Source organism: Varanus komodoensis, unplaced genomic scaffold (assembly GCF_004798865.1).
Source record: "Varanus komodoensis strain SLA01 unplaced genomic scaffold, ASM479886v1 scaffold1, whole genome shotgun sequence".
NCBI lineage: Eukaryota > Metazoa > Chordata > Lepidosauria > Squamata > Varanidae > Varanus > Varanus komodoensis.
This window is the reverse complement of record NW_025335268.1, coordinates 22,606,151-22,627,322: the sequence shown is the minus strand read 5'-3', so window position 1 is coordinate 22,627,322 and position 21,172 is coordinate 22,606,151. Positions and strand designations below refer to the sequence as shown.

General features: G+C 38.7%; 1 protein-coding gene across 8 annotated transcripts in view; it reads right to left on the bottom strand.

Annotated features, from left to right (window-relative positions):
* Positions 1 to 5,981: 5,981 nt before the first annotated feature.
* Positions 5,982 to 21,172, bottom strand: part of CEP170 (centrosomal protein 170) — a 97,156-nt gene continuing 81,965 nt past the window's right edge. For all 8 annotated transcript variants that reach the window (XM_044419700.1, XM_044419641.1, XM_044419649.1 and 5 more), the window contains 5 exons: positions 20,971 to 21,138; positions 19,472 to 19,560; positions 12,789 to 12,882; positions 10,937 to 10,988; positions 5,982 to 8,217 (listed from right to left, as the gene is read on the bottom strand). In XM_044419700.1, the coding sequence (XP_044275635.1) occupies positions 7,931 to 8,217; positions 10,937 to 10,988; positions 12,789 to 12,882; positions 19,472 to 19,560; positions 20,971 to 21,138 (690 nt within the window). In that variant the 3' untranslated portion in view covers positions 5,982 to 7,930. The remainder of the gene's footprint in view (positions 8,218 to 10,936; positions 10,989 to 12,788; positions 12,883 to 19,471; positions 19,561 to 20,970; positions 21,139 to 21,172) is intronic.

Here is a 21,172-nt window from a genome sequence, read left to right as displayed (position 1 = left end):
TGGGGAATGATTCTGGAATTGGCTCCCCGAAGAGTCGCCTCGTACCCTCCCTATACTGTTTTTTGGAACCAGGCGAAGATCTTTATATTTACCCAATATTTTAATAGTTGATGTAATTTTAAGTGATTTTAATAGGGTATTTATTGCTTTTGATGCTACCATGCCTTTGCTTTTGGCTTAAATTAATTGAGGTTACTGTGGAGTTTTATTATGGAGTTTTTCTGTTTTCATTGTTCTATTTTATTATTTAATTTCATTGTCTATTTAATTTAATGTTATTGTTCATTGTGTTTATTTTTGGTATTATATTACTACATTTTGTAACTCACCTAGAGAACTATTTTGGCTAATGGGCGGGTTAGAAATTTAATAAACAAACAAACATACACACACACACATGCACAGAGCGGGAAACCTCTACCCCTAAAAATCCTCTGAAAAATACATCATATGTCATGTACCCCATCACCAGGCATCAAAGAGGCCTACAGCAATTGTTCATAAATAAAATGGGGATCCATTAATGTACTTTCAAATTATTTGATCAACAAATGCATGGAAAAGTGAATTGCCATTGACAACAGGATATGTTTGAGGAGATAAATATTTCATAATTTTAGGGGAGTGCATTCAAGCATTAGCCTTTGGGAAATCAGTCATTATCTATGATTAATGACTGCCTCACAGTAAATAGCCCAGAGCCACAGCCAAAGATTAACATTGCATCCAAATGCCTGCATTTTAAGTTTGACTGAGCAGCTGTGTTTGTAAATCCGCTGTCATGTAAAATGCCGCCAAGCGCAAGTCATATTCTGAAGTTGTGATGTTGCTTAAAAGAGGCCCAATAAATAATTGTAGCAGATTGCCTCACTTGCGGGGGCTTACATTACACATTTATTCAGCACAGAATGTTGAATAAAAGCAGACTGCAAATAGACCATGTTGAGCGAAACAGATTTCCTTACAAATTGTGTGGGTTAGAGCAAGACTTGGCCCCCTGTGAGTGAATGAGCTCCTTGTATTCACGGGAGGAGCTGGGATCTAGTGGAGGCTTCCTGCTGGAGGAACGTGGAGAGCTGGCCATTCTCTCTGCAATGCCGTGGTGGCTGCATGAGGGAAAAGGGAGCCCAGGAATCCTTGTGCTGCTCCCTTCCTCTTGCACCAGTGAAACTCCAGTGAGTCAAGCAGTCATTTTAGAAATGTTGCATAGAGGAAAGCAACACAGTCCAAAAGGTCCATGTCGGAGTTTCAGTCCTCCAAGCATGAGACTGGGGCTCCTTCCAGATGGAGAGTTCCTAACACCAGCGATAAGTAGGCATTCTGCAGCCATGCCACCTTTCTCTCCTCAACAGTTTTATAGCTTTTAAGGAAAATGCCCACAGAAACAGCAGCAGGGAAGAATGTCAGGGAAACAAAGGGAGGAAGGAGGGCATCATCTGGATGCACCCTACTTTGCAAAAATTTAAAATTCATTAAGTGAGGCATGGTAGCACTCATGTATTCAAATCATGCAACAATTATTTACACACTGACGTTAACATGTTCTTGTTGGACTTGTAGGTGTTGATCTATTCGTGTGAATCATTTGCTGTCCCAGTCCTGATGAGTGGGTTGAATTGGTGCCCATATAGGGTTATTTTGTGTCAGCATGCGTTCTATATCACCACCACCACCACCACCACCACAGTAAAACAATACAGACAGATAGTCACAAGTTTGGTTCAGAACAGTTGGTAGGCCATTTGGTTTAAATTAGGGTCACATCCAAATCAAGAAATCTGAAACTCATGCTTCTCATGGACCACCTTGGAAAAACCACAAATAGTTAAAACATTTTAAATTTTAATGAAATTGATTGAAATCTGCTGGAATAGTAATTCCTTTTGAGGGACCACTAAGTTTCTACCAACTATCTTATAATTAGGCTTGAGGTACTAGACTGCTTTAAATTTTGATCTAGGAGAAAGTGTCTTGATATTTTCAATTTTTAATAGAATAACATTTGCAGTCATTGTTGTTCCTTCTATGGGAAAACCTTCTGCCAAAAATCCAACAGATATGTGCATGGCTTTGCAGTTTTCTAGTGGAAAAAAAGATTTGCTACTTGTTTGCCAGGCAATTTCTATTGCAGTCTGGGCAATGGCTGCAGTGCAACCCAGAACCACCCAAGTGTCTAAGTGGATTGAAATAGTAAAGGATTGGAACATTAGAACCTGAATAGAAAAGCTATTATGAAGGAAAATTAAAAGAAAGGGGTACACATAAAAATGATTTTAAGACCACGGACAAATTTTATTGTGTTTTGGTGAGAGGATGAAGAATCCCAAACAAAGGTAGCATGTTTGACCCTGCAAACAAAGGTAGGTAGCATGGTTACAAAGTCCCACTGATTCATCCTGGCAATAGGCAGGCAGGCCAGTGGGTGGCCGGCCGGGCGAGTGGCTAATGGAGTAAGAAACACTCTTGCCAGATGAGCATCGTTATTTCCAGGAGGCACGGTACCTTTATTTATATCCTACTTTTTTCCCCTTTCAAAGAAATAACAGCAGTTTACATGATTCTTCTCCCAGTCTTATCCCCACAAGCACAATCCAGTGAGGGAAGTCGGGCTGAGTGAGATGGGCCCAAAGTCACCCAGTTGGCTCCATGGCTGAGTGGAGACTAGAACCAAGATCTTCTGAGTCCGGTCCCATGCTCTTAGCCACTACACCACACTGGCTCTCAACTGGGATAGCCAAAGGGCCGTGAGCTTCAGAGTTGACTTTCTGCACCAAAACAACAGCCTGAGGTAGGGGAGCAGTCAGAGTTCAGGCATTCCACTGGAGAAAAGCAGATTTCAAAGCAGAAGGAAAATGAAAAACTTACCAAATAAAGAAAAGCAGCAGCTGCATGGTAAGGGTCAGACTCACTCAGAGGTGTCATCAAGGCTGGGAAGCCAAGCAGCAGGTGACTGGTCCCATTAGTTAAGCTGGAGTGAAGCTGCTGCATCTGCTCCAAACTGGTCCATCCTGTAAACACTGGACCTTTGATTTGGGGATGGTGCAGACTCAACTGCCCAATGTCAGTATGAGTAATAGCTTTACCTTCTCTCCAGGAGACACCACATGATTTGCCACCATCACAAATCTGTTTCATATTGATTGTAAATAATATATGTGGAGTATATTTCCTTAAGAGTAACAGTGCACACTAGCTTGCTCACAGCAGTGTGTGTTTATACACACATGCATGAGCACACCCCACCACCCACTGTGATACACACACACTATACATACTATTTATTATTATAAATAGTAATAATCTTACAATATTGTAATAGGCATACAACAAAGTAAGAAGCCCACACGACACAATTAAGATTGTGAGACAGAACCATTTAATAATACATGATGGCACCAGTGGTAAAATTGGGGAGCCCAGCACACTTGATTCAAAGTCCAAGCTTACTTATAAGACTAATCCCAAAATGGAGGTGATCCAGTGGCAGAGACAGGAATGGGGACAACATTCCCTATACTACCAAGTTGCAAGAAGACACAACAGGCAACAGAAATGATACAAGGATCTAGGAGGATCAGGATTTGAATGGTTTGGAATGGAAAAGGGTACGAAACTTGGATTAAGTATTGGTATAAAAATAAAGATTTGTTGGAAGGATAAACGATTAGGAAAGTACCCAAGACACAAGCAACTTTCTTGCACACAAACTCCTCAAACGCCTTTCAAATGTCTCAGCTCAAATGACACTGAAGTAGCTAAGACAGAGCACCTTTAATCTCAATATCCTTCTCCCAAATTTCTGGGATCTGGTAAACCATTCCCTGTGATCAGGGTAGGCATCTGCCAGAGGCCCACATTCCACCAGAGTCCCACTGAGAAGATAACTCCGAACTTGTGCCTCCTCTACAGCATTGTAACCGGCTTGTTCACATGCCACTTACTCTAGCCCAACTAATGGTAGTGGTGAGGAGCACTAAAGGGGAAAGAGCAAAAGCAGCTGTTGAGAATAGTGGAGAAGGCAGCCCCACTGAAGGAGAGCGAGCATGAAGGGGTCTTGCCCAAAGGCACTACAAAAGATTGGTAGGTAAATCAATCTTTCATCTCTCTCCCACTCTGCTCCGTCCCCTTCTTTTCTCTGATGGAAAAGCAGGAACAAATCCATGATTTTTTCGCAGTCTGGACAACTGTCTTTCGGCAGCCCCCGGAAGTGCCAACAGCACACAGATGGGAAGTGTCAACTTCCCATTTTGGGAAGTTCTTGCAATTTCTGGTCACCTGCAGGTGGGAGAGATCTAGCTCATCCAAAAGAATTGCAGAATCTTTCCAAACTGCCTCATTTGAAATAGCCTGGCTCAACTGTTTACCTGATTAGCCTGTAAGCTAAAGGTTGTAATGGTGTCTGCTATTTTACTGCTGCCCTGGATTTTTTGGTATTTATATTACTAGAATTTTATCTGTAATTTTTTTGTAAATCAGATTGTGGGTGTAGGGTTCTGCATGAATAGGCAGCATAAAATATATTGAATAACAAAATGATTGGGCACAAACTTGTTTTAACACGGAACATACCGTTTAAATGGCAAGCCAGTGTGCCATCTAGTGCCCATTACCATTATTGAGCACACCAGGAATGAGATCTCTGGATATTTTACAGATAATGGAAGCCTAAAACCTTCTCACATTTGGGTGTAGGTTTTCAAAGGAAAATGATACTTGACAATTTGGTTTATTTATTGATTTCTCATAGTTGTATGCCCTGAAACAGGAGTGGGCAGACTTTACACTGAGGCCCACCAACTGAAGTTGGTACAAAATACTAGTTCAGGTGGCACGGCATAAGGAACAGGGTATGTCGGAGCACTCACTCAGCTCAGAAATTTGTGTTTAGTACCAGGACCAAGTTCACAAGAATTTTCACACAAAAATCCACTCATTGTTCTGCCCACCCTGTGTACCCTTTTTCAGCAAGCACAAAGGGAGAAACCATTCAGGAGAAGAAGAAAAAAAAGCATTTTTGTGGCTACTACAGGGTGCCTAGGGTCAGGCAGACAGGCCATCCTGTTTTAGTGTAGAATTGAAGTAGATTTGGAAGGGGTCTATAAGGCCATTGAATCCAACCCCCTGCTCTGATTCCACATGTGGTTACTCATCTGGCTGCAGACCTGCACCTTTCCAGCTTAGCAAACATAACTTGACATGCTAGCTCAATGGATAACTATGCAGGCATTTGATCCTCCAACACGTTAATCTGAGATACAATAACTTCCCTAAGATGGCCCAAATAGCTAAGGTTGGAACCCTATCCATACTTACCAAAGAACTGGGCATTAGGGACCTTGTATGGCACTATCCAAACAGTCAGATGTTTTCAAGTCAGATTTAGGCAATAAACCCAGTTACATAGTAATTACTATATATTCCTTTTTTCCCTTGATGCACCGCCCTGATTTCCTGGTATTCCCAGATATATTACAGTATCAAGAGAATTGGGAGCACTACTCTGCTAATACCAAGGGCTTCCCCAGCTCTTAGCTCCTGGTGTAGCCTTTGCAGCTCCTAAAAGCCACTCCAGGGGATTTTGAGAACTTCCTAACAACATAATGTAGGACAGTGGGCTATAACTGAGAAAGCATCTGCAGAAATTCAGAAACACTGCATGGTGGAAGCAGTTCCTGCTTCTCTAAGAAGTTTCTCTGGATCCTACCCAATTCTCCTCACCTTAAAGGAAATGACAGGTTTGTATAACTGCATATATGCTGTTTCTGCCTTCTACAGATCTCTGTATGAACACCTATTATAGAGTAAATGGTTTATTCGTTTTTGCACAAACTTTGTCCAAAGTGCAGCAAAATTAATTTGCAGACACAAACACACAGTACATTGAGGAAATATCCCTTCATAATTACTAAAGCCAATTTAAAACATATCATGAACATTGATTGTTCACACAGTTAATCACACATATATATCAAATTATTGTATAAAGTTCCAGAAACACTTTATTTAAAAATGGAGCTGTAAATGCTTGTAACAACATACATAATAAATGTAACAAAAATAAATAAGACATATGTGTCCATACAAATAAGAACATTGTAAAGGCAAACATTTATTACAGAACAAAAGGTGTAAACATCAGAAAAAAAACAAAACACAAAAAGACTTGTGTGAAGAGCCTACATGTTTATTTTATCCATAAGCATTTCCTATTTTCCCATACTTGTGTCTTGATGGTTCTCCTTCCAAGCACTGAAAACAAAGGAAGGAAGGATGATGGCTAAAAGCTTGTCACTTCTTTCAATGTATTTTGTCCTACACCAGTTTAAACTTTGCACCTGTAAACAAGTAGTTTCCTGACTTCTGGTAATTGAGAGTGGGATACAGAGCTTGACAAAAGGCAGTTTTTAAGTGTAAAGCAACAAAATTGAATCCAATATACAACAGGGTCATTGGGTTTTTATTTTTATATCTCTACAAAAAAGTGTTTTTCTATATTTAATTGGTCAGGCATTGCAATGACTTCCAAAATCCTGTACAGTTTAAAAATGTACAGGAAAAAACTATTTTAAACAAGTCACACATAAGATTATTGCTGAAATATTAAAGACTACTTCATAAAAGCTTCCAAGTTGTACTTGTAACCCTAATATATAGACCGAAGGAAAAAAAAACACAAGAAAATTCCAGTTACTAGTTGCATTTAACAGGCGTTCTTGAATTACAGTGTTCTGGAAATACAAGATCATGAACATTTTATTATTATTTCCAAATGTTAAGTTACTGGGACAAGTTTAAAGATAAATAGGCTTATATGGGATATTTTAATAGCTTTAGTTGTAAGTAATATAAGCAAAGGCCTATGTTAGCACTTTCTTTTCAGAAATTCTTATAAACATATAAGATAGACTTACTAGAGAGTCTACAGGAAAACATGAGCAATTGAATGCCTGGAGTCAGTCTATTGACCAGATCATTACTACACTACCTCCAAATCTTCTGAAGAAAAATTTACAACTCATGATCATCTCAAGGAGAACTTATGAATGCATTTTCTGTTTGACCTTGGTGTGACAGCATGAGAAAGGATTTCAAGCAACAGACTTACATAGCTATACATTTAAACTGGTTTCATATTTCCAAACATCTGGACAGAAATGATATGACATTTACTTTTCATCAACATCAAAAAGACATATTGACCAGGATCAGTGAGGGCCAATTAGATCCTTCTGTGAAGTGGACAAACAGCTGCGTTGATGGGGCCTTTCTTTCTTCCGTACAATTATGTCCAATTTCCTAAGTAAAAGATTATTAGCCCCTTGGGATACTGATATGTTCACCTTCCACTCCTGGCAGATTGTTAGTGCAAACATAATATCTGAGCTCTGAAACCCCAAGACAATGTACATACCAATGAAATTATATAAATCACAAAGCTTCTGTAGTTTGAAAGCTTCTGTATGCAACACTGAATGGGTTGTGAAGCTTGTTTTTCCTTGTACTGTAGTGTTCCATGGTATTGAAATGCAATATGTCCTAATTTAGATTCCCTTATTCAGAAAAAAAAATTAAGTGATTGATCATGTTATACAAATTTAAGTAAAGAGGCTCAATTACAAATCAGCTTGGCACAGGAGATTTAGAAGCTCAATAGTGATGGACTTTCACCTGCTTTCAGTCTGTTTAAACTAATTAAACTATAGAGGAAACAATTCATAGTAAGTGCTTGTAAAGCCCATAAAATTACCACCAACTGCATTTCAGTGTCAGTACCAATGTTTACCTTAGAGTCAAGTGGTGTGACATCAAAAACATCACAGTTAAGTACTTGGTATAATAAAGCAATGGCAATTTCACCAAGCTTTTGGAACAATGGCATGACTCATTAACTTCTGCACATTCAATACTAAAGGTACGTATAACATTTGTGTCATTCATGCAAAGCTGGGTCTTCCTCCTCTCCATCTGGATTGAACCTATTAAAATGAATACTGAAGTCATGCTCAGATTCAACATTGCCAAGTTCACTTGAGGCAGAAGCAATGGCTGGTCGAACAGCCCTTGCTTCTGGTGTACAGTTTGACTGTATCTGAGGATGGGTACTTTGAGAAACAGGGCTGGACTTCTGCTTAGGCTGAGTTGCTGGGACAGGGGTAGCGAATCCCAAATTGCTCAGAGCATCCAGTGTTCCATCAGGGTCAATCATAGAATTTATCACTGAACAAAGAGGAACAGAAGTTGGCAAAAAATCAATATCAAAACTTGTTAGCTGTCAAAAATATTCTAGTAATATTCAAACTTTTAATTTTAACTCCTATCATTTCTTAAAATGAAAAGGACACTATTTTGAGCACCATCATCATTCAACTATTTAATTTTCCAGAAACAGATCTTGAGAAACATAATTTTACTGAGGAATGACTGAGGAACAGATGTAGACACCCCTCATGTGACTGCAGCAAATTAGATGCTAGGCAGTGTCTACTTGTTGAAAAGCACAAAAATGTTACTGTGTTAAAACTCGCCATCCCAGTAACAGAGCAAGATTATATGCTCAGTGAAAGAATATATCTTTCCATGGATCCTTTGCAGTCAGCTTCTAGAGGACACATATACAAAAGACTTATTTCAGAGAAGACTTATACATTACACCACCAGCATGATCACACAGTAAATGGGGTCAGTTTCTACACAATCCTCAGTCTGCTGCTGATGCAGGCTTGCCCTATCAAACACCACACCTTCTTTTTCAGAGAACCAAACTTTTGCTGCCTATTCTTGAGACCCTATAAAATGAAATAATGCTCTTGTCATGGGGCTATCTGATGTGGGTAGTCATATATTGCATTCTTGCTTTCTTCTCTGAATAGTTCTGCCTAAATCCCCAGACTCTAAACACTTACAATACATACAATACTGAAGATGGGACAAAACAGAAAAAGTAACTCCTGAAAATTATGAAGAAATAAACCTCTAGTGTGTGGGAAGACAAAGGCTAAAGCATACGAAAATGTTAAAATATGATCCTAGAACCTCTTCCTTAAGTTGTACAGTAATGAAAACATTATTGAGGGTAAAAGTAAAGCGGTAAAAGTTATTGAGGGTAAAAGGAATACATGCAATGTGCAGGCTACAATAAAGTCCAAAGCAGGTCTGGGCATTTTTCCAGATATCTTCATCAGATCTGAACACCACAGAACCCTGACCTAAGAAAGAATAAGGAAATCCTTCTTCCCTGGGATTCTCTGCATTGTCCAAAACAATTGAGAAACAATGGAAAGCTTTACAAGAGAAGATGGGACAGATGCAATTCCTGCTGGCCACACCCTGTGCTAATTGGAAACCTGGAGAAAAAGAACCCTTGAATGTCTCCGAGTGCTGCAATAACTGCACCGAATATGTAGATTTCACAGACCTAACTCCTTCAGGTGCAGAGCAACAGTCTTCTTGAGAATTATTGAGACTGATGGGGGTTTTTTAATCTGTGAAGCAGGATCCAGCTGAGAACTGATTTTCTGTAGGAAGACTAACAGATGCAAGGGAACAACAGAGTCCCAGAAAGCTACCAGGATACGCAGTTGAGCCAAAGTTACATTATATTCAGAAATTTCTTGAATCATGCTCAGAAGGGAGTGCAATTTCAGAAGAATGTAAATGCAGAATGTAGATTTAGGCAAAATCATCAAGTGGGTTCAAAATGAGTAATTTCCAGGAAATTTCACCTAAAAGGTTATGCAGGGTTTGAAATACCACAGCTTGAAAGTGTAGAGAAGGGTTTCTCATATCAACAGGCTCTGGGCAGGTTTGTATGACATGAGAAAACATGGTGAAATCTTAACATTGTGGATCTGTTCTGTCCTCTGGACCCAGTTCTGGATTTCCTAAATAACAAGATTAATTTTCTGAAACCACAGAGAGAATCAACAGTCTGTTCTAAGGCTTCCATATTTCACAATGGCTTCTTCAGTTGTCTGGACCCAGGATCCCCATTTTACCATTGCTGGTATGGAAATACCTCAGTGTCCCCTGGCAAAAGCAGCCACAGAAGTGGCCACTTCTTCCCTATCAATCTTTATTGTCCGCAGCTCCCTAGCAATAGGTATGTTATTAATCACTTTATTCCCATTGGCAAAGTGACATATCCATCTTCCTGTTTGTTTTGGAAACAGGGACAGAGTGAAAATACCTGGAGGGAGAAGGGGGGATTCAAAGCAAAACTGTTTATTTTCATTTAATAAACATTTATGTGGGAGTTGAAGTGCCTGGGAAATGCTGCAAACACACAGGTACATTTGGGAAGGGGATAGGGGAAAACTTCCTGATGGGCCAACCAGGAGGAAGATGCTGTAGTCCAAAGGTAGGGAAAGGATGACGATTTCACTTGTGAGGGCTGCCACAATGCATGGCAAGACCAGGAGGATGTAGAATGGAAACTGTGTTGCCCAGGTAACCACGTGATCATCTGACTGGCAAATCTGGGCAAAAATCCTTGTGCTGGAGAAATAATACAGGCTTTTAGACCATATTGTGTAAGCCCAGCTGCTCTGTCAGCTGTTGGGGATGGTAGCTGCTGACTGAAGAGTCACCTGCAGAGTTGGGGAAATCTTTCCCATTTATGCCGTGACCTTCTGTGAGATACACTAATTGCATTGTTGGAAGCAATCACATGGCAAGCACTCTGCTGCAACTTTCCAGGGCAAAAACTAAGGGTCTGAAGAAAAGTAAACGGGTACTCCTGCATAGAAAAGGAGGAACGACTTTTGTCTTGTAACTGAAACCAGAGATTGTTTTCATTTCTCTCTGGAACTAGTTTTTATGCCCTATATAACTTTTATTTGCACTTAGGATGGCTTTCCAAACTAATTAAATTAAAGGCCGCACAGTATGATATTCTGAAAACATTCACTTAGCAATATAGAAATAGAAAAATAAATACCTTGAAGCTGTTTCTCAACTCTCTTCAGTTCTTGCAGTATTGATGATATTTCCTGTAGGACCACATTTACAACTTTTATTAGTTTTTATCAAGGAGGAAAAACCCACATTTCAACACTCCAAGTATACTATAATAACATTTAGTAAACTGAAGAGAAATTGAGATTTTCATAGTACTTTTAAATTATTATGATTAACATTTATATTCTACCCAATGGCTAAAGCTCTCTGTGTGGTTTGCAAAGGATTAAATCCTAAAAATACAATATAAAACCAATATAAAAACAAATATTTGAAACACACGGCAATAAACATCCAAGGACTGCATAAAAACCTGGCAAGTGGCAGAGGAGTCACTTGGAGCCAAAAGGATGACAGTGCTGGCACCAGGCAGGCCTCAGGGGGAAGGGCATTCCACATTGGGGGATACCACTCAAAAGGCCCTCATTACCACACTCCAAACCTCCTTCAGATGACTATTGTAGTACATGGATGGATTCATGTTGGGAGAGGGGCTCTGTCAGGCATTTTGGTTCTAAGCTGTGTAAGCTTTATATATGAAAACCAACACTTTGAACTGACTTGAAAACATTCAGGCAGCCACTGTAAATAGGCCAGAAACAGTGTTACGCTGGCAAAGTGACTGATTTCCATAATCACTTTGTGCTATAGTTTCTGAACTGTCTTCTAAGGCAGTCCCATCAAAAGTGCAAGCAAGTTAGTTTGGAGGTTAGCATAGCACAGACTACTGAGGCCTGGTTAACCCCATTTAGATAGGGGCTTCCATGCCAATTAAACCACTTGAGCCTCAAATGACAGATGACTCTGGGAGAAACCCCAAGCTATGAATCTGATCCTTCAGGCAGAGCACAACTCCTCCAGAATAGGTTGAACACTGCCCACCTGGTCAGAAAAACCATCCATTAACAGTCTCAGTCCTCTCTGGATTAAGCTTCACCTTATTAGCCTTCATCCAGTCTACTGTGATAGCTAGGCACCAATTTAGCACCCCTATAGCTTCACCTGATGCCAATGAAAAGCAGAAACAGAGCTATATGTCACTAAGATTTGATGACAATGCACTCCTAAACTCCCAGTGACTCCACTCAACTGTTCCATGTAAACATTAGAAGAATGAGATATGGAACCAAACCCTATAGAAGAATCTATGTAATATCCCCCACGCACCACCTTTTGGAGCCAAGCATGGGAGTGAAGCCAGTGTGGACATGTCATTCCTGCATGCTGCATGAGGGTAGACCTTTTGAGCAGTACATGGGAAGACTTGATCTGCCTTCTACTGTCACCCAATGTAGAACAACAGTATATACTGGAGATGCCAACCCTACTGGCTACTCTAGAGGTCTACTCTTGAACAGGAGGTGGGGAGGCCCGATCCACTCTGCATCACTGAAACTGGGCCAGCAGTTTAAAGCAGAGCTATCATCCTTGCCTCCTGTTTGAAAGAGGACTTTGCAAACACCAGGCAAGGAGGCCTGATCCATTCCACTATCCCAAGCAATGGATACTGGTTTTAATCATTTACTATTCAGCTCTGCAGAACATTGGAAACTGCCTTTCCTCAAGCTGAGGATATATATGTTGCTCAGCATGTCCTCAGCATTATATAAATCATGGTACATTAAAGTTCTCTTGCTGCAACTGAGGGCACAATCCTATGGATGCCTGGACTACACATGTCTAACATTCACAGGATTGCTAAGTTAATTTTTTTGTATTGTAATTTACTGTAGCGCCAACCTTTTAATACTTTAAAATTTTAGCAAAGATTGTGAACCCTTTTCCTTTTTCAACATGGCTATATGACAGTGAAAGGTATTATTTTATCATACCATGCTTGATGTTTTCACTATAGGGATATCACTGTCGGCTCGCAGTTTCTTTTCAATATCTTCCCAATTCCGATCTTTGTCCTTAAATAATATTCTATAGCCAAGAAGCACATAAGAGTGATATAAACATTTGTATGAATCAATGAAACTAAAAGCTGGTTAACTATCTTGAAAATTCTAACTGAATACTGCTTGAAGTGCCAATTGATATTTGTTGTACATATGGAAAGCATATACTTATCTTCTTCGAGGCAAAAATGCCATATCTTTTGAAAGTACAGACAAATACACACACGAAGGCGTATTAAAAAGTGCAGAGTTTATTCATTTTACAGTGATCCCCCACTGTAGGTGCTGTATTTCTCACAACTTGTGAATAGGATGATGAAAATACTGGCATGGTGGAAAGCATAATTTCTGCTCAAATGTGGCACATGCAAGACTTAAAAGAGTAGTAGGATGAGAGTTTATTTATTTCCATTATTTTTATAACACTATCTTATCCAGAGTTCAGATCTATAATAATATTAAATCTGGTAACTTTGTTCTTTCAATGCCTGTGGTCTAATCTGCAGTGGAAGTCATGTGGAAATGAGCATACACCAGTAGGTTATGAAAGTAATAACAAAATGGCTGTCAGTGCATTTGCTGACAATGGCATTTTCTAAATTATTTGTGCACTGGAAAGTGACTCTATTGAAGAAATGCCACAAAATATTCCTTCATGTATGCAGTCATTCCATTACAATATCACTGTTTAATTTGACCTTACCAGCGGGTTCTCTGTCCTGCTGATAGAGCTAAAATAGTGATAGAACTTTTGGTTCCAGGGGAGCCATTTCCCTTTCTTCACAAAAAGGAGACTAAATTTGGCAGAGAATGAAATGATCAGCATCTGGAGTACTGTGTGCAAATACAGAGAGGCATAAAACAACGAAACCCTTAAGATAACAAAGATAGTACTTTCCCCAGTTTTCTGGCCCTATACACGTGGTTTTCATAATTTAGATTCTGCAATACAGCAAACCATATTACTTTTCTGTGCTGATAAGAAGAAAAGAAGAAAACGCTACACAGAAGAAAACTATAAAGGATTCTGGCCTTGGAACCCAAGGCATAGTCACTCAGTTCCTATATGCTGGTGGCTGAAGAAAACTGATGTCCGAATGGGCAGTGCTAAAACCATACTGGAAGTAAAACCTATGATTTTCCCAACCACTTTGTGAATGAGAGGTGGATTTCAGTATTGCATGAGCAGACTTTCAGTTGGTAATGTACCCTCCCCTACACCCACTTATGGGCCCTCACATCTGCTCCAGAGGTTTCCCAACCCTCTAGAGTAGATTTTGAGGGGGTGGGAGGAAATCCATCCTGCCAGTGGTACCAGACCCCTTTGGATTTTACCCCCTTACTGTTAGGTTATCTTGAGAAACAAACATAGCTTAAGGATACAGTTCTAGATCTGATGCAGGAAAAAAACCCTATTCTAACCACCCTGAATAATTAGATTAAAAGCTCAGTCACATGTTCCTAACTCACAGCATATTTCAAAAAAATATCACTGACAAATAAAATCACTCCTAATGAACTAGTAGGCCATAATGTATGTGAACAACCTTGTGAAGTTTCTGGGAAGAGTAAAGATATAACATTTCCTTATACTTTGAATCCATGGGGGGAAAAACCCATTCCTCCCCCTCCCCCCTTTTTTTGCTAAAAACTGGAAAAAATGGTACCCTCCACACACTGAAAGTCAGTTTGTTACTTTAGAGTAAAAAGTATTATGAATAACTTGGTTTGGCATAACGTTATCATATTTGGTATATTAAAAGGATGGTTTATTCAGGCAGTAATTATAAATTACATTTTATAAAAAAAACTTTTATGGATCCTGAACTGTAAGGAACCACTTTGATTTTGCCAGTTTATGAGGAACAGGCAAAAAACAAAAATAGATGAAATCATCAGTATTAGTGAAGCAAAGCAAATTATGTCTCCTTCATAGTGTCCCATAAAAGAAGTGAGAGCTGGGGATGGTGGTGGTAGAACCAAAGTTTAATGATTATACATGAGATGTAATCACTCAGAGCTATTGCTTTCAGTTTGTTTCTTCTTTTGCAGTTTCTTCCTCTTTGTCTTCATAATTAGCATGATCTTCTAAAGAATGAAGGTTTGTCACACTGAAGCAAAATATCTCTGCCTTTCTACACATCAATTCATTTCCTGACTGATTCCTTTCACATGCAACAAAAGCTGGAAGAATCTGAAGTAGACAGGAAACAAGAGGAGTCAGAAGCTGTGTTGTGCAAAAGCCTTGCAACAATGTTTCAGGAGGGGTAGGTCTGGAAGAATCCCAGACTACATTCCTGATCCAAACCTCTGAAGATATATTCAGCTAAGTACCTTGCCAGCATCAAGTTGCAATGTGCTGCTTGTTTTGTAATCCAGCTAAATGCTGCAACAGCATTATCATCACTTAGATTTCTGTCTTGGAAACCTGAATTCAACAAAATTGCAGCAGCACGCATTGAACAGCAACAAAAAATCTTCTCATTTCTTAATAAAACATTTCACTTTCTTCTATAATTTTGAGGTGGAGGCATACTTAGATTCTCCAAAACAGTTGTTTTTATCTTAGCCATTTGTTAAGCAATTTCTGACAAAGTGTGCTGAGTCAGATGTAGTGATTGCTGAATAAACTGACCTTAGAAACTTGATGGAGTTTTGAAGCTGAATCCTGAAGATGGGGTCATCAAGTGTCCCTTATATGTCAGGGTACATTAAGATCCTCAATTATTATTTCTTGAAGCTTTCCCTTTTTTAAAAATAAAACTTTTAATGGCGATCACTACTCCATCCCATCAAATTTTACTACAGACCTTCAGTGTCATTTTTCTTGTGTCTTCTTGAAGACTGGAGAAACAGTATGAGTAGTGTTTATATGCCTTCCCCAACCTTGTGCCTTCCAGACATGTCTGAACTGCAACACTCAGAATTCCCAGTGAATGGCCCTGCTGAATGGATATTCTGCGAATTGCAGTCCAAATGCCTCTGAAGGCCACCAGGTTGGAGAAGACTGTTTTAGGATGACTTTTGCTCATCTTTTGGAGAAAGTCTAGTTTCATGATGTTATTAAGAAGGAAGTTTATCCCATACTTTACATAATTTACATTCCATTATAAACACTCCCAATTTTCTGTAGGATTTCACATACGATGCAAGTGATATATACTGCAGTATGTCTGTTCTCTCCTGCTTCAATGTTTCTGTTAAAAAAAACTGGCTGCGGTATAGTTATAATAAACTTAATGATGCCTTCTCTGCTACTTGTCCATCTATCTGTAAGTATTGCAAGTTACGGTACCTCACTGATGCTTTTATATCTTGCACAGATTAGATTACATATTCATATTCCGCCTCTAAAAGAAGCTTGCTTAATGTCTGCTAGGCAAACAACATGATGGTCTTAGTAATTAAAAAGCTTCCTGCCAGTTAGCATCACAGAGGGGTTCCAGGAAAAACAGTGTTTTCAAGAGCTTGGTAAATCTTTTCCTAATCCGCAGGTGTCAACTTGTCTACAAATGAAGCTACTTAGTATTCTTTTGGATGCAGCTGATCATAATATTTGTTTACTTGAAGATGCTGTTGGTGATGAGGAACACTCTGTGATGGTGCTCTTGTTACCGAAGGAGCAGAAAGAGATATTCCAGAATGAAAACTTTTGGAAAAGCTGCTTCTACTTTCTTTCTTATGGTTTCCCACATTTTCATCCATGAAGGAGTTTTTAATGTCTGCAGAACACTTCTTCCATGATACAAGGGTGCATTTGTCATCCTACTAGTTTCTGGAAATGTATGTTTTATTTGACAATGTTTGTAATTCAGGTTTTTTTTTCCTCAGAAGAACTTGCAGTGGGGAAATGTTTCCATCTGTTTGTCTTACCATTTTGCTGAGGGGAAGGAAAGAAAATAAAATTTAGTGATTAGCATGCCAGTAAACACTAAGCTACTATGAGGAGGGACACTGCAAGAAACCATCAGATGTGTAGGAATTAAATATTTATGAAAAGTTATGAAGCAAAATGAATGCAATTAAAACATGGTTCCATTTTCTAAATTCAGATAAATTAAAATTCTTACCTTTATACTTTCAGCTCCTTTTTTGTTGCTCTGTACTTTCTTCCAGTCCTTTGAGGCCTAGTCAAAAGGTCAGAAACAGATCCACCAGCTACGCTGGGAAGAGGATGCCAGCAACCAGGGAAGAAATGCACACATCTTCCTTTTCTTGAGACAATGACACTGTCCACTAGAGGCAGAAATGGATCCTGCCTTGCATTTGAGAGTAAAGTCTCCGGTTACGGCATAGGACCTGCTAAGTCCTAGGAAGTCCTCAGAGCATAAGAACTAATATAATCTGATATTGTCTTAAACAAACATGAATTACATAACTTTTAGAAAATGATTGTGGAAGTAAATATAAGAACACCTTATCTGAAACATTTTATTCATAATTCTAAAGGAAATAATCTTCAACCTATCTTTTTCCATTTTGGGGCGGGGAGGGGGCAACGGCAAAACAAAACTTCAGCAAAACTTCAGGAAAAAACCTATGCACACCCATTTTTTCCATGTTCTTCTGAACCTATACTTTTCTAGAAAAGAGTACAGTTGCACAATTAAAACTGAAAAGATGAAGTTTGATTTTTTAAAACTTACCTGTACTTAAGATACAATATAAAAACCATACTGATTTGACTGGATATAGGTATGAGCAAGCATGAAATATCAACTTTACTTGTCCATCTAGAAGCATATTCCACTTTTTAAAAAATTTGACTGAAACTAGCAATGGGACTAATTAAATATCTTATTCATCCTTAATAACTTGCAGTAAAAATGACAAAAAAAAAAAAGAATTTGGGAACCCAGAAAAGAAAAAAAGGAAAAAAAAAAAAACAGATGCAGTCAGAAGTTTGTTCCTGCATTTATGCTGGAATGTTGTACAATACACACTAACATGGAATAGGTAGGCCAGCTTTTATATTGTGGTACTTTCAGTTTCAAGGTGTTTCTTCTTAGTTTGCATCACTTTGCAGACTGCAGCAGCCAGGATACAGCCTTCCCTTCCCTTCTGAAATGCTCCAGCTAGACAACTGAGAATGGCTGTCCAGGGAAAAAGCTGAGCAGGACAAGGGGCGAGGTAAAGATCGCCTCTGCTGTAGAATCTGCTCTGCAGGGGATGGGCAAGTGCCTCTGAGTTCTGGAGCTTAAGTTTCCACAGGATTGCACACTAAATGACATGTTAATAGTGCATGAGCTCGAAGTTCTTCATTCATATGTAATCTCAATCATAAAGATTCTGGAGCACCAATCCTATGCCTATTTACACAGAAGTAAGTCCCCTTGTATTCAGTGGGCATAATGACAGCTAAGTAGGTACAGGGTTGCAGCTTATGTGACTTGAAAGCAAATTGTCCTCAGTCTCAGTCCCATGTCTGTAATGTGGGAATACTGATACTGCCCCATCTTGCATATTTGTAAGGTCCGGTGAAATAATGCAGTGTGTCATGGCTTTTAAGCTACAGAACATTTTTTAACATTTTAAAAAGGGTGGATTATATGTTTAGTGTTTTAGAGAATAAGGAGTAGATACAACCAAAAGAGCAGTTGTTAATGTAGAAATATGGGAAGGGACAGGTGTGAAGAACTCTAATTGACAGTACTGTATGGCAAGAATCATTTTATTACAGCAAGAGCCTAGCAGAAAAATTGGCATTAGACATTTTCTTCATATTTCCAAATGGCATCAGGTTAAAAACTAGTTCACAACTTGAGCTGTGTGTAGTTGTGCTATTTATAGAAGAGACATTATTGTGGCCCTGCGAAGTGACAGGTCTAATTAAAAGCACAGATGATAGAGAAGCAGGAACATTCTTAGTTATTTTCCTCACATTTTCTTTTTTCCTAACCACTGGGGCATTTGAATTTATCTTCAATTTAATGAAATATGAATTTATACAAGTGTTTTATGGCAGCATCTTGTTACAGCCAGTGGTGCACACATGCAACCAGTTCAAACTGGTTCTGGTGAATTTATCAGCTTTATGCATGTGGGAAGAGGGAAATCTGCTCTGCTTCTAGGCTTCATATCTGCGTAGATTTGTAAATGGAAACAAATCTAGTATGCATCAGCTCAAACACATCCTATGAAAAATCTGTAAGTCAGTTGTGCAATTTCGGCCTTTACCTGTTTTGTTTTGTCTTCTTTTTGGATGTAGGTATTATGCAAATTCGTTACCTATGCATGGCCCACTTTATAGATGTCCTCAGTGAGCCATGGCCATTAGAGCCAAACTATTCTTAAAACTCAAGCACTATAACAGCCACTGCACAGAGAATGTTACTAAAAGGGTAGATAAGAATTCAGCAAGAAACGCAATGTACTTCCTGGTATGCTCATCTGCTACCTCACAAAATAAGTTCTTTGAAATGACTATTTTAATATGCAGTTCAGTAAAATATGCAGGGTAATAAAAAAGAGAAAAGGGCTCAGTCTATTCCCATTAAAGCAAACTGAAGATTTCCCATTAATTTTAGTAGAATATTATTACAGTCAAATTCAAATATCATGCCTTTAATAACGGTTTTTACAAGAACATTTCATTAACGAGGAGCACATGTTACCTGATTTTACCAGCTGTTTTATCTATAGATTGTCTAATTTTCCGGGAAAACTGGAAGACTGAGGACAACAGCAAGGTATCCCCCATAACCTGTAATATTTTGAAAAGACAACATTTCACTGAACCAAATTGTTTCTATTTTGCATTGAAAAAAGTAAAACAAGATTCTCATGGCTTTTTCTCCCCATATGGTTATTCTCATGTTGGATGTAAGAGCTACATGTATATCTTTGACTTAAGAAACATGTTATAGATAGAATCATAGAGTTGGAAGGGGCCTAGAAGGCCATACGGTCCAACCTCCTGCTCAATCCAAGATTCAAGTCTCCCATCCATATTCTAACCAGGCCTGACCCTGCTTAGCTTCAAAGATTACACAGGATCAGGCACTTCAGACTATACAGAATGAAATTATAAGGCATATACATAATTTTGAAACCTTTGCTCCAATCTAAAAATACCATCATAAATGTATATATAAACTACAAAAATACATTATTCTTAGAATTAAACTTTAAAAATAAATTTGATAGGCTGATAGCTACACCACTATTTTATTCATTAATTGTTAATACATTTACTGTGAGCCGCCCCGAGGCTTTGTTGCTATGGGGGTGGCATAGAAATGTTTTAAATAAATAAATAAATACAGTCATCTCATTCATTTTTGTAAAATGGGGAGGGGGCTTCCAAATTTTTAAATAATATGCATAAATAATTAAAATGAAAAATACAAGTATTTTTTTCAAGAAGTTAAGCATCCATTCTGAGAGCTGCAGAAATAAGCAACTGTAATCAAACTGTGTAACTTTCGGTATGGAAAGAACTGCAGAACATGGCCAAAAGCAGAAGATTAACACATATCGATTATAATGGAATTCATGTAGTTTCAACACTGCTCTTATGGGACTCTTGATATGTGGCTGGCATGTGGTACATTAATAGCTAATGGTCAAACAAATGCATTCCCTTCTGTATCACAAGCACATTGGCTTGGATTCACCATAATGCAGTTTTCTGCCAGTTTCTACTCAATTTCTGAACAGACTCCAGTCCCTCAAAGAGCAGCTTAGAAGATTAGGAGGCTGTGGTGAAATAGTAGCAGCAGGAGTTCGCTCTTCTGTAAGCAGACCTCCATTCTAAGCCATTCACACTGAATACCATCATTTGCCATTTAGCCTAACAATACTGGATTTGCCACTAGTTCAGTTATGATCTAAAAGATCTTTTCTATCATTGTTCTGATTGCTGCTAAGAATACTTTAGAAAATGAAATTTGTAATAAAATTATGTAATAACAACCTTGAATATATTTGGGAAATATTTTTCATGATATTTCTGTTAACCATATGGTTTTTCCGTTGTACCTAAGAATACATTTCCTACCTTCCCTTGGTGGGTCATACCAGACTATCTAAGCCTTTCCATGTAACACTAGGCATTCTTATGTGTGTTTGTAATTTTAAAAGTATTTTAAAGTATTGCAGATACTGCACTTACTTCATCCCTACTCCAAGTGCGACGGCGTGTAATTGTGGGGGGCTCAGGTGTATCCGTTGGCTGTGGTTTGGGATCATTAGGCCGAGTGCTGCCATCTGGTGTTTTAGAATTTACTACTGGAGGAATCTTCCTGAAGTTTAGACTTTCATCAAATACACGGTCCACTAGCTGAAAAATAAATGAATGAATGAATAAATAAATG